General features: G+C 31.2%; 1 protein-coding gene across 1 annotated transcript; it reads right to left on the reverse strand.

Annotated features, from left to right (window-relative positions):
* Positions 1-258: 258 nt before the first annotated feature.
* On the reverse strand, positions 259-7,569 carry LOC107845927 (WRKY DNA-binding transcription factor 70). The gene is made up of 3 exons (XM_016690440.2): positions 7,001-7,569; positions 928-1,032; positions 259-850 (listed from the first exon to the last, which is right to left on the reverse strand). Exons 1-3 carry the CDS (start codon positions 7,297-7,299, stop codon positions 379-381), a joined length of 876 nt encoding a protein of 291 aa, XP_016545926.2. The 5' UTR covers positions 7,300-7,569; the 3' UTR covers positions 259-378.
* Positions 7,570-15,681: the final 8,112 nt, after the last annotated feature.

Consider the following 15,681-nt stretch of genomic DNA (forward strand, 5'->3'; position numbering starts at 1 on the left):
GGCTTAATACATTGCAAGCTACTTAAGCCTCTTTATCTAAACAAAAACATACAATATATACCATCCCTAATGAAGTATATGTCTCTAATGTATTCAGTATATAAATTTATTAGAATATCTCCTGGCCTTTTACTAACTTATTCATTTTTGTTACTATAACTTCGTTTTTGTTGTTATTTTTTGTTTTCACTATTTTAGGGGTTTGTTGTTGTTATTATTATTATTATTGTTTTTGCTTTTGGAGGAAATTCTTAATGATTAAGGGGATAAAATGAAAATTTACTCTATATATAACATCTTGCTATAAATTCTGTCAATATAATATTTAAATAATTGAATAGATAAGATTTTTTTTATTTTTTTTAGAAAAGTCAATAATCAAAAATCAAAAGGAATTAAATCCTCAAAATCAACAGAGTCCACCATCATATCTATCTTCATCTCCATCTCCAAACTACAATTAGTAGTACAAGAAGAGTAGTTGACATCATGATCGGACGACCCTGGTGACAATGCTGCTCTAATCAGATGATCATCGGATTGACTTTGGCCAACATTAGGGGAAAAACAATTTGAAGAGATCTCCCCTTTAGTTTCTTGTTTTGTTGAATGAAATGAGTGAATATATGGTTGGTGATAATTAATTTTATTGGTGTTGAAACTTAGTAACACCGAACAATCCTCATTTGTTGAAGAATCAAAGAGTATTTGAGAAATCGAAGGATAAGTTGTGCACGAGTGATGACCTTGGTATGTGGTACGAAACTTTGGTGGATTTTCTTGGATTCTTTGCACTTGTTTAGTTGCTTCGCATCCTTGATCAAATTTATGGGTACATCTATAATAGTTCCTGCATATATCAATCAATTATAAGTGTAATTAACGAAGAAATTGTGAAAAGAAAATAAAATAAATTATATATTAAACCTTGGATGTGGGAAATTGAGTATTTCTTTCTGACCATATTTTCTCCAAACATGGCCATCATCTACTAAAGTCGAGGCTTCTTTTATGGTTGTAGCTGAAGTTTTTCTGCGCACAATATTTGGCGAGCATTGGTTAGACACACACACATAATTATACCACCAATAATTGAACTTCATGAGACTAACCTATGTACAACAAAATCCAAAGAATAACTATGTTGAAAAGGGGAGCTTTATGTTGGAAAAAAGGGGTAAATTTTCCCACTACAAAAGAACAACTGGCTTTGATACCAATTGTTGAGATCATATGTAACTTTAACCAAACTCCGCACTAGTATGATATTGTCCGCTTTGGGTCAAGTTCTCGCAGATTTATTTTTGAATACCTCTCAAAAGACCTCATATTAATGAAGTTGTGTGAGACTTTAAATAAAGGACATGCTTCCTCTATTTCTCTAGTGTAAGATTGCTTTGCTTCCCAATAATAATATTAGTTGTTGAAAATAAATTCCGCCACGATATTGCGATAATAAAAAAATAATAAATATGACAACAATAATACGGTTAAACAACAAGAATAATAAGAGTGATTATGACACCAAGATTTTTACTTGGAAACCCTTCTAAATAAGAAAAAAAATCACGGACTAAAAGGAGCAACTGATATTACTATAGTAAGAAATTTTATACCGTAGTCACAGTACAAGATACAAAGTGACTACTAAACACTCAAAAGAAATAACTCTCTTTTGACTCCCACCTTACAAAAATACCTAGTAAGGAATTTTATACCGTAGTCAAAGTGACTACCACATCTTACTAAAACACCTAGTTAGAAATTTTATACCGCAGTCAAAGTAACTACCACACCTTACTAAAAAATATTACTCACTCTATTTTTCCTTTTACAGATTATTTTTATCACAGTCTATGAAAATACACTGCTCTCTACATTTTTCTCTCTTTTCTTGGTGTTCTGTGTTGGTATATTTAAGAAAGAAGCTGGGGGCTCCTTTTATAGGAAAATTTGCCCCTCCCCTCAATTGATGTGAGTCGTGACCTCACAAGCAAACAATCTTCAAAGTTTGCCAATTTTGAAGCAACAAAAATTGAAGATAAAAAAAATTGCCAATTTTGAACAAAAAACACAACTTTTTCAAAAGTTGTTGGGGGACTGGACCCCACAAATCTCCCCTCCTATGCATGCACCTGAAGGAGGTATCCTTATTCTTCTCAGAGAGAACTCATGCCAACAAGTTCTTTGCACAATTGAACTTGTCTTTTGGTACCAGTTTTGTCAACATATCCGCAGGATTTTCAGTCGTTCTTGAAGGAATCTCTGAAGCCATATTATTTCCTTGCCAGCTTCAGTAGTCGCAATATACTCAGCTTCAGTTGTAGATAGTGCAACACACTTCTGCAACTTTGACTGCTATGATATAGCTCCCCTTGAAAAATATAAATAAAAATTCAATAGTCGATTTTCTGTTATCAAGGTTACCCGCTATATAAGCATTTGAATAACCCTTCAATATTGGATCATATCCTACAAAACACAAACAGTCACCCAAGGTTCCTCCTATGTACCTCATATCCATTTGACTGTTTCCCAATACTCCTTCCTAGATTTTCAGGAAACCTGCTGACAACACCAACTGCACGAACAATAATAGAGCACCATGCTCCCTCTCAAACTAAGATTATACCACTTGTGACCTCCTCTTTAGCGATAATCCATTTGATATTGCTAACCATCTTGTACCGCCACTATCAATCAGTGGGACACGCCGCTCAACCACCATTTGTCAAGAAGACTTTCGACACAAGGCATCGTAGGTCACTTTACATGATCTGTCAAACAGATCTGTCAAACGTCTTGTACCGTCGATCTGCCAAACAGATCTGTCAAATATTTTTGTACCGCCAATCTGCCAAACAAATTCACAAACATATTGTACCACCGCCAATCTGCCAAACATATTGTACCACCGTCGATCTGTCAAATAGATCCGACAAACATATTGTACCACCGATCTGTCAAACAAATCTGACAAACATCTTGAACCGTCGATCTACCAAACAGATCTACCAAACACTTTATACCGCCACTGCCAAACAGTGGGACACGCCGCTTGACCATCACTTGTCAAGAAAACTTTCGACACAAGACATCAACCGTAAATCTTCAACTACTAGGAGACTTCAGATGATCTGCTAAAATCTGTCATACATCTTGTACCGCCACTGTCAAATAATGGAACACGCCGCTTGACCAACACTTGTCAAGAAGACTTTCGACACAAGGCATCAGTCGTAGATCCCCAACTTGTTGTCATACCGAAAACTTCTTACAAACTGCAGTCCACTACTCCGATACATTCGAACTTGGGCTCTGATACCACTTGTTGGAAAAAATGGGTAAATTTTTCCACTACAAAAGAACAACTGGTTTTGATACCAATTGTTGGGATCACGTGTAACTTCAACCAAACTCCGCACTAGTATAATATTGTCCGTTTTGGATCAAGCCCTCAAAGATTTATTTTTGAACACCTCCCATAAGGCCTCATACTAATGAAGTTGTGTGAGACTTTAAATAAAGGAAATGCTTCCTCTATTTCTCCGGTGTAGGATTGCTTTGCTTCCCAACAATAATACTAGTTGTTGAAAATAAATCACGTCATGATATTGCAATAAAAAAAAAAAATATGACAACAATAATACGGTTAAACAACAAGAATAATAAGAGTGATAATGATACCAAGATTTTTACGTGAAAATCCTTCGAAATAAGGGAAAAAACACGGACCTAAAGGAGCAACTAATATTACTATAGTAAAAAATTTTACACCGTAGTCACAGTACAAGACACAAAGTAACTACTAAACACTCAAAAAAAAAATAACCCTCTTTTAACTCTCACCTTACAAAAACACCTAGTAAGAAATTTTATATCGTAGTCAAAGTGACTACCACACCTTACTAACACACCTAGTAAAGAATTTTACACCGCAGTCAAAGTGACTACCGCACCTTACTAAAAAATATTACTCACTCTATTTTTCTCTTCATAGATTATTGTTATCACAATCTATGAAAATACACTCCTGTCTACATTTTTCTCTCTTTTCTTTGTATTCTGTTTTGGTACATTTAAGAAAGAAGTTGGGGGCTTTTTTTATGGGAAAATTTGCCCCCTCCCCCAAGTACAAGACATAAAGTGACTACTAAACACTCAAAAGAAATAACCCTCTTTTGACTCTCACCTTACAAAAACACCTAGTAAGAAATTTTATATCGTAGTCAAAGTGACTACCACACCTTACTAAAACACTTAGTAAAGAATTTTATACCGCAGTTAAAGTGACTACCACACCTTACTAAAAAATATTACTCACTCTATTTTTCTCTTCATAGACTATTTTTATCACAGTCTGCGAAAATACACTGCTCCCTAAATTGCGGTAATAAAAAAGTAATAAATATGACAACAATAATACGGTTAAACAACAAGAATAATAAGAGTGATAATGATATCAAGATTTTTAGGTGAAAATCCTTCTAAATAAGGGGAAAAAATCACGAACCCAAAGGAGCAATTGATATTACTATAGTAAAAAATTTTACACCGTAGTCACAGTACAAGACACAAAGTGACTACTAAACACTCAAAAGAAATAATCCTCTTTTGACTCCCACCTTACAAAAACACCTAGTAAGGAATTTTATACCGTAATCAAAGTGACTATCACACCTTACTAAAACACCTAGTAAAGAAGTTTATACCACAGTCAAAGTGACTACCACACCTTACTAAAATATATTACTCACTCTATTTTTCTCTTCATAGACTATTTTTATCACAATCTATGAAAATACACTGCTCTCTACATTTTTCTCTCTTTTCTTTGTATTCTGTGTTGATATATTTAAGAAAGAAGTTGGGGGCTCCTTTTATGGGAAAATTTACTCCCCCAGTACAAGACACAAAGTGACTACTAAACACTCAAAAGAAATAACCCTCTTTTAATTCTCACCTTACAAAAACACCTAATAAGGAATTTTATACTGTAGTCAAAGTGACTACCACACCTTACTAAAACACTTAGTAAAAAATTTTATACCGTAATCAAAGTAACTACCACACCTTATTAAAAAATAATATTACTCACTCTATTTTTCTCTTCATAAACTATTTTTATCACAATCTGTATTTAAGAAAGAAGCTGGGCGCTCCTTTTATAGGAAAATTTGCCCCCCTTCCCCCCATTGATTTGACCCGTGACCTCAGAAGCAAGCAATCTTCAAAGTTTGCCAATTTTGAAGCAGCAAAGATTGAAGATAAAAAAAGAGCTGCCAATTTTGAACAAAAAAGCAAAACTTTTTCAAAAGTTTGTTGGGTACTGCACCCCACACTTTAAATCTTAATTTTTCAAATATTAGTAAAAGTTTGTGACACCATTTTCATTAATGCTAATTAATACTTCCCCTGTGTATTTTTTTTTTTAAACATTATCTAAAGCATGTCATAACATATGTCTGTAGCTATAAAATAGTATAGTCGATTGTTTCCACACTTAGGAATGCGGCATCAGCTAAAAAATCTCCATTTTCTTCTTGATAACCGAGGTATCACGATAAATTTACATGCATCTCAATTAATTCTACACAATACATGTCGTCTTCCACGATAATATATTTCTCCTATCTCAAATTACTCTTTTTAAATTGAGATGACACATTATTTAAGAAAAATAATTAATAACATACCTAGTTTACCATAATTTTCCTATGAAATGATGTTATATTTTAATTTGAAGAAAAAATAATTAATGCAAAGGGTAAAACATGAAAAAAAAAAAATTTCTTCTTGATTAATGAAAAAAAAAAGTAAAATGAGAAATCAATTAGAAAATTTGAGATCGATAATCTGGAACGGAAGGAGTGATAGTATTAGATACTTTCTTCATTTACTTTTACTTGTCACTTTTTAATTTGATACATCTTTTGAAAAAATAATTAATGCACTATTAAATTACGTTTATATTGTGTGTTGAAATAATTAATGCTAAAAGTAAAATAGAAAAAAAAAATATGTCAAAAATAGTAAGTAAAAAGTATAAATTTAATTAAAAAATTAGTAACAAATAAAAATGAATGGAGAAAGTAACTCTTTCTATCAAAACTAGTGGTCAATAAAGTGTTGTAATTTTTATTTTAATTTTTTAATCAAATTTAAGTTTTACTTTTCTTGAAAGAAAATAAAAATAATACACTCTTCGTTTCATTTTAGTGAGCATCTTTCTATAAATATTTATTTTAATTTAGTTGTCCCATTAATAAAAGGATTTTAATATATTCTTCTAATAATATTCTTCTCATTAAAGGACTAAACAAGTTATATATTCAAATTTATATTTTTAAAATATAATTAATAAGGCTGATTTAAAAAAATAAATCCCTAATAAATATTTTTCTTAATGGTATGACAAATCTATAAAGAACAACTAATTTCAAACAGATGAAGGACCATAAAACTTTTACTTTTTCTAAAAAAAAAAATTATACATTTTTTTAATATTTAGCTAACCAAGAAAAGATTTTATACTTTTATAAATTGAATATCATTCTCTTTATTATACAAGACAATATGATACACAATATAGTTGTTTAAGAGCCTTATTTAGGAATATTTTCTCTCAAATATTTTTTATGCTTTTAATTTAGTTTTTAATATGTATGTCGATTGACCGAATCATATTAATAATATTATGTTTTAATATGTTTTTATTTGTCGTCTAAATTATTACTTCTATGATTTATAACATATTTCGAACCCAATATGAAGTGGGTTGAGTAAAAAAAAAAAAGATATAGAAGTTTAAATTTTCCGACTGAAATTCCGTCGAAAATCCCAAAATCCGGACTGATTTCCAAAGGAAATGCCGACTGTCTTTTCTTAGTTCATATATCTTTTTTTTGAAACAGACAAAACAACCGTGAAAGGAGTGAAATAATGATAGCAGTACTAGCTACAATGTAGTGTAATAAAAATATAAAATGTGGATACACACCTTCTCTTGTTGTATCTTTCTTGATCTTTTAGTGATGAAGGCTTGCAGCTATCAGTTGATTCTTCTGAACAATACGAGAAGGCCACCATCGGAACTTGAGAAAATTGATGTAACTCAGCACTGGAGTACAACAGTGAGAGTGACTTAGAGAAAGAAGTCATAATTTTCCCCAACAAATCCTCAGCCAACATAATATTATGTTTCTTCATCAACTCTCTTAGCTCATTCGTGAATTTCTGACCACAATTCAACTCTTTTATCAACCTTTTCATATCAACTACTGATGAATTGATTTCCATAATATAACTGTGTATGTATATAGCAAGAAGTCAACAAGTGCGAGGGCCTTTATATACAAGGGGTGGGTTGTTAAGATACTCTATTACTCCCTTTATTTTATTTTACTTACTTGACATTTTTCTTTAAAAAAATATCTATTAGAATTTTTTTTATTAAATTAATTTTATTAATTATATTCTAAAAATATAAATTTAGAGGTGTTTGGATTAACTTTTAAAAAATAGTTTATAAATTAAAAACTAAAAGTTATAAGTTGGTAGCACCCTACTTTTAACTTTTGACTTATTTTAATACTTTTAAAATCTAAAATGAGTGATTAAAAATATTTTTAAACTTTCCCAAACAACACCAAAATTAAAAAAAAAGTACTTAAAAATAAAAAACATCTAAAAATATCTCAATTCAAACACCCACTTAAAATATTACTATATACTTTATATAATCGCTTAATTACAAGATGACTATTTAAAAAATATAATAAACTTCCCAAACAAATAATTTGAAACAACTATTCTTTAATAATAAGAAAACCTAGTAAAATGAAACTCACGGAGTAGTTGGAAGTTCAAATTTACTAACCTGAATGATAGTTTAAGAAAGTTACTCCATGATCAATGGCCAGATATTAATAAATTAACGGGGTCATGTTCATGAACCTATATGGTCAAGCCACGTTAAGAAAATGCAACACATATATAGTTGGTGACGTTTGTAATATGATGTCACTCTAATATCGTCATCCACGTTCCACTAATGCAAGAAATTTTATTAAATGGAGTATATTCCTACTTATTGATAATGGTTTAGTCAAAAGTGCAAGTTGTTGGGGTTGGGATATTTAATCCCACTAACGAACAATTTAATCATATTATTGTGACGAGACGAGGCAATTACGTGATCTGAAAAATATTGTCTGGTTCTCATTCTGAGCGTTCACACATGCAAATTAATTGTGGTTGAGTGGGAACTGAGATGTAATTAAGTTTATCATCAATCATCATCAGTATTCACACACTCAGAGCCAAAAAGTATACACGGAATACGATCGCTTGCTGCTAACTTGACACTATTTTATTTTGACACCTCAAATGAATATTATTTATTTTAGGCATCTTAACTAACGTATTGATGTATTATTTTGATACCTTTTTTTGACTGATGTGGCATCCATGTTATCCCACAAATAATATATTAACTCACCACTATTAATTTATACCTTTTTCTTCATTTTTATCCACATTTTGTCAATATTAAATTTATTTAATGATAAAAATTATTGAGAGAAATTTAAAAATTGTATACACATTTAGGGGTTCGTGACGATTAGAGAATAAGCACAAATTTTTTTTAATCATTTCTTTTCTTTTCAAGCATTAAAAATAGAGAGACAAATTTAGTTGAAGAAGGCGATTTGCAGAAATAGATTTAGTTGGAGAAGGCGATTTGAGTAGAAAAATGTTATGAAAATTGTATTATAATGGAATAATAAATATTAGTTATTTCAAGAATTTAAATACGCTCGAAAAGAATTAAAATTCTCCATGAAATGTGAAACTGAAAAAATAAAAAGGAAGAAATACAAGAAATGGAGAGTGGAAGTTATACAAAAAAAAAAAAAAAGAGGAAAATAAATAGACACAATAAAACAATTTAATTGTATGTATGATGTTTCGAGAGGGGCGCAGGCAAAGGGGTTGAGGTATTTGCAGAAAATGATTTGGGGTGAGGGGTGGTGGACTGAGATGTTTGGAGAAGGTGACTGGGGGGTTGGTTTGAAGGGGGGGGGGGGATTGTTTGTAGAAGACAATTCACGAGGGTTGGAGGGGGGTTGATTGAAATTCAAAAATGAGGGAGGGATGAATTAAAAATTTATATGAGTCGACTGCTGAGCTTTCTTAGTCTACTTATCTGTAAATCAATATGCTTCACAAACCAGATTAGATTTAAGTAAATAGATAAGTAAATAAACAAATGAAAATAAAAAACAAGAAGATTTATCCTGCTTCAAAACGCCAATGTGATCTCTACTTCCAGTCTCTTTGGGTTTCAAAATTTCCCTAGATCTTTCAAAGTGGGGCTCTAATACAATGATAATAAACAAATTTCGAAGACTTCTTTTGTTCTTCAGGTCTTGTGACACAACTTCAATTTGTATTATAAAGTTAATTCGATCCTATTTTTTGTATAACTATTGTAAACTAATAAGTACAAAGATTTGTGAGATTAAGATTGATCCACTTTGAAGTTCTTTCTTGAAGTTGTGTAGTGTCTTCTGTCCTTCGTTTTGGCTTTTATAGTCTTCTGCTGCATCTGTTTCTTTTCTTCATAAGGAAACCCAAGAGATTTTTTCTCAATCAAGGATTTGAGTTGATTCCTTGATTGAGAGAGTATGCACCTTATGGTATGTCCATATCAGATATGGTCATATTCGGTGCAATTTTTTTTCTCACGATAATACAGATCCATATCAGATATGTCCATGTAGAGGGTGTGATCTCCTTTCCTTTAGTCTTGTCGTGAGGTATGTTTAATCATCCTCTGATTGCCTTGTCCAACAAGATCTTTAGTTGATGTGGTTCTTGTTGCCTTGTCCAGCGAGATCCTTAATTGATGTGGCTCCATATTTCGCACCGTCCTCTTTGATAGGATATTCCTTGCCTTTGTGCGAAATATCCTCTCATATTAGAGATATTCAATATCCATTGTGCGAGATATCCTTCCATTATCAGAGATTTTCAATATCTTGTAAATGTCCACTTATTAGTTTGTCATTATTAAAACATAGCACGTAAATATAGGGGGCTAACATTGATTTTTTTTTCATTTAAATCAATTATTTAAAAATTATTTGAATAAAGAATGACAAATATCCTATTATTATTGATTACTTTACACATCATATTGGTCACTTTATACGTTATAGCGTGTGTAATACACACATATTATATATTTTTGCAGATTGTGAAAAAAAATGTCAAAATGACACATCTGTACGCTAGTTGAGATGCCTAAAGTGAACGACGTCCATTGAGGTGTTAACGCAAAAGATGATATTGAGGAACCTGAGGATGCATTCCGCCAAAAGTATAACTTTCTGAATTTTAGAAATATACTAATTTCAAATGCTAATAATTGTACGCTGAACATATGCATCTATATTTAATGAACTTTTTAACACAAACAGTGTGAAATCATAAATTTCATTAAAGGTGTTTGAAATTTAATAGTACTATATATGAAAAATAATTTTTGACTATTACTTGTCTTGTATTTTCTTCACATATAATTTTTTGACGATATATGTTCAACTTGCCAACCTTCACTATATATGGCTATGCCACTGAACACAAACATATTGTATGGGTAAAAATTATTGAGTTAAGCAAAATTCACAGCTCGATTCCTACCTCCGCCTTGGGCATTAATGTTTACAGTATTTTAATCATAAGTTTAACTTTTGTATTTATCAAATTTATTTTTTTAAAAATACTTTTCTTCAGCGAAAAATCTATTAAAAATAGTCTTTCCACTTCACATAAAATAAAAGTAAGATTTATATACATCCTATCCTCCTTCCACCTCGCTTGCGGATCACATTATTATATAAGTTATTGTGTTGTTTTAGTAAATGTGAACTACCTGGGGAAGTTTATTGGTGGTAACTGGGGGACAGTTTGGCAAAGTATTAAGTATGCCTTAATTCTCAATTTTCTAATGCATTTTAACATTATGCGTTTTTGTCTTTTTCAAAATAAATTTCTTTATTATATAGGGCCGGACATATTTTGATTAACATCAAAAAATCGAACCAAAATTTAAATTTGATTTCAATTTTTTAAATTTTCGGATCGATTTTGATTTTCAATTTTTAAATTTCGATTAAACGGTTCGATTTTTTATTTTTTAAAAATAAAATTCGGTTAAACCGAAAATCTAAAATTATATTAATCACATATATATATATATTATTAATTTATTATATATATAATATAATATATTTAATATATAAATAATAAATTAATAAATATATAACCCTAATTCTCAAAACCGAAATCATATCAGTATATCACAATTCATAGGCACAGCCGCATAGGCACAACAACCGTTTTATCACTTTTCACAGAACTCTTTCTTTACAAATTACAACGACACCAGAGGCGGACGATAGACCGCCGGTGACAACGATGCAGACTCCCTTTCTTTACAACGACACCGGAGGCAGCGATCTGTGACTCTGGTGTTTGTGTTTTTTGACCGGTGAGTCGGTGACCGATATCTACTGTGGAATAGTCGTTTGATGAAGTGTTCGATGGGAAATGGATTGTTTCTGAAGAGGAGTATTCAGGTGAGTTTATTGCATTTTCTGCTGGTATGACCCATGTTAATCATGTGGAGTTATGTTTGGAATCCTTGTTTTAATGCACTTGAAATGGGAATCACCAGTGGATGAAAGTTCAACCAGTTCATTGAAGACGGCACCAGTAATTTTGTTATGTTACATTATTTCTTTTGATTTGGGTGTTCTGATGTAACGCTGTATCTGCAACTTAACAAATTAATTATTTCGTTGTTTCCAAATTCGATAGGACTGTTTTTTCAAATTCAGAAATCATCGACTCACTGACTGAGTAATAATTGCCAAATGTAACAATTTCTTTTATTGGGTCTCTGATTCTGATTGGTGTTGTCTGGTGAAATGTTCCAAACAAAGAATATGAACATTTGTAAATGTTGTGAACTATAATGGCCACTGCATTAGTAGGGCCGTTGTATTTAGTCTATGATCAAAGATCTAATTAAAGCAACTCATGCTCATAACTGACAAGTTGGAAAAATGTTTAGATGTGGTGATAAAGATAGCATGGGAAAATACACCTAATGATCATATACATTTCGTTAGTATTAAAGCTTTTTAACTGTCACATGTATTCAATTTAACTCCACAAAGTGCAGGTGTAGGGAAGGCAGATGTACACAAGTGTTAACCCTTAAACTTGAAGGCAGAGATTATTTTCGATGCACCTTGACTCCTATGTTAAACTTGAAGGCAGAGATTTGAAAGAAATCATTTTTTCTAAAAAAATAATCATCAATTTTAAATGCTCGGTAATGAAAAAGGGAGTCTCTCTACTTTAATATTTCAAATCGAAATAAAAATTCGAAATAACCGAACTGAATTTGTAGAAATCGAAACAAATTGATTTTATTTCGGTTTGGTTATGATTGTCAGTTTTGTCAATTTGAAAATCGATAAACCAAATCGATATTAAACGTTCAGACCGAAGCCAGACCAAACTAGTGAACTTAGATTGTAACTTATAGACCGATTAGTCGACCTTCAAAAATTAGCTTATTTTAAAGCGTTATCTAGTTAGAAAGGAACTTTAAATGTAATTCAATTTCAAAAAAGGAACTTTAAATGTAATTCAATTTCAAAAATTAAATTATGAAATAAGAATTATTTATATAGTATAAATAACATAAATACCAACTCTTTTCGAAGTAATTACACTCTCTCTCACTTTTTAAATTACTTTATTCTTTCTCCCTATTAATATACATAACATAGCTGATTTATACGTAACATTTTATGTATATGTTGAGATTTTTGTAATATGTTTAGAGAGTTGGGATTTTTTATAATATTAAAAATATAAATTGTGCATTTGTGTAATTTTTAGTATATAAAATCATATAAGAAATGCCTGATAACTAATAGGCATGCACTCATATGCGACCATATGTATGTATATGTCACAAGATAACTTATAATTGAGTTCGGAGTCTAAAGGATAATTTTTTTCGTCCAAAATTTTGAAGGAATATATATATAAAAAAAAAGCTTTCAAAATAGACAAGGCAAACCTAAGGCTCCCGCCTTGTCCATAAAAAGTTAACAGCGTCAGATAATAGTAAAGTGTAAGGCGGGAGCATAATTTTATCTTGTAAGGTAAATAAAATCTCTTATCTTATCTTTTGACTGAAAAAGCTGATGGGTGTTGGAAATTTAATTTAAGGTGGTGATGGGTAGAGCTGTCAAAATGGGTTGGTCCAACCCAACCCTAGCGGGCTAGAGAATTAAATGGGTCAGGACTGACTCGCTCTTTTAACTAAAGGGCCTCTGAAATAGCGGCCCAACCCACCCTAAGTTGGCCGCGAGTTAGAACGGTTTGACCCTTTAGAAAAGAATAAAAGCAACCTAAAACATAATAAACAAAAATATTGTAAGTACTAGATAATCATCAACTTTTATGAGTTCACTTTAATATGTCTCATACTAGTTTTTAGTATGTTATAGGCATCTTACTAATAACTTTAGGGGTCGTTTGGTTGGAAAAGAGTTATATCGGAATAATTAATCTCGAAATTAGTTATCCAACCATGTATATTGAATAATTTATCTTATCACTATGACGTAAATGGTGCGATAATTAATGTCAGTACTAACTAATACCTCCCACCAAACATGGGATAAAATAATCCTTTATTTATCTCGTACTATTTATCCCTTATACCTCACACCAAATAATCACTTAATTGTAATTAGCTCATGGCATTTACTGTAATAAGCAGAGAAATGATGAATAACTACAAATTTCACAGAAAAATTCTACTATGATTAAGATAATAAATACAGATATACACAAAGTATCTACATAAAAACAGCAAGACTATAATAGAAAAGAGCCTAAATTTAAATAACATAATGTCACATTAAGTAAAGGCAATAACTACTAAACCATCCCGAGTAAAAGTAATTTTTTGAAGTTCACTTAAAAGCAGCTTACCAGCCATTTCAGACACACACTAAGAACTTTCAAAAAGTTAGTATCAATCAAAGGATAGATAAAAAAATATGTAGCTAGTTAGAAAAGATTAATAAAATTCTAATTCATAATAAATAAATGACCAACTTAAAAATATTTAAAGTTATTTTTAATGTCCCAACCCACGGGCTAGCCTTTAAAGTTGATGGGTTAGGCCTCTGAGGCCGATGGGCCAAGTGAGGCTGGATTTATGAGCTTCTTCTCTAAATGGACTGAAAAAACTTAGCCCAACCCACTTAATTAAAGGGTTGGGTTGGGCTGGCCTTACGGGCCAAGCCCATTTTGATAGCTCTAGTGGTGGGTTATCTGGGAAGGAGAAATATTAATTTCTAGGAGGTGGCACCGATATACTCCCCCAATCCATCTTTACTTGTTCACTTTTCTATTTTGGGATGTTCAATGATACTTGTCCAGTTTATAAAATTAATGGATAATTTATCAATTTTTACCTATTTTACCCTTGGTATTAAATAAAATACATCACTTATTGCATTTTTTAAAATAAAAAAATTATTATATTCAAAGGAGGATTTAGTAAAAAATTACTCATCTATTTATTGTTTCTTAAGGTATCTACCAAGTTAAAAGGAACAAGTATTTATAGACGACGAAGTATTTAGTGAAGAATTTATCTTAACTGCTGATAGTGTAAGGTTGAGAGATTGTTGTACCATACAAGGTAAAATATATCCCTGCCTTATTAATTTTCTTTTATAAGACACCCATTTCATTCATTTCAAATCGAGATTTCACTAAATATTGGTTGTCAGTTGGATGCAAAATAATTTGGATATCGACCAGAAATAACCACATCATCTTCAGAATTAGTAATATCCATTTTATTCCTAAACAACCTTTTCAAACAATCCATTTAATTCCTAAACAACCTTTTCAAACAATCCATTTTATTCCTAAACAACCTTTTCAAACAATCATATTTGAGGGATGGAGGAAACGATTGAACTGCTATAGGATGCCAACTATATCGCACTGAATCTCCATCATGCAAAACTTCACCATTTCAATGTAAATTTACTCTTACCTTATTATCATCCATCATAAAGTAAAAAATGAATAGGATTCAATAAATATTTTGAGTTATACACTTTGACAATTTTTTCTAGGATTGCTGCAAATGAAAGTAACCTACTCTGTTTATAGCACCAATGCAATCACATAAAAATGAATTTTGTGAAGCTGTTACAAGGCAAAAATGAGATCCTAAATTACAAGACGAGAACTCATACTCGACTTACAAGTAAGTACCATCAGCTAGCAATAGAAAATTTATTCCCTCAGTAAAAGGCAAAAGAAAATTTATTCCCTCACTTGTCTTGCAGACACTCCTTTCGTAGGAAAATTTATCCCCCTTTGTTAGTCAAAGAATAATGTAAGAGACTATTGCACTTTATCATTGACGACGTTAACTTTTTATGGATAAGGCAGGAGCCTTCATTACCTTGTCCATTTTATTTATTTTTTTGATTTTCATATGTCCCTTCAAAATTTTGGATAATCAAACTTGCCCTTTAAACTTCTAACTTCTTATAATCT

The sequence above is a fragment of the Capsicum annuum genome, chromosome 10, assembly GCF_002878395.1.
Source record: "Capsicum annuum cultivar UCD-10X-F1 chromosome 10, UCD10Xv1.1, whole genome shotgun sequence".
Lineage (NCBI taxonomy): Eukaryota > Viridiplantae > Streptophyta > Magnoliopsida > Solanales > Solanaceae > Capsicum > Capsicum annuum.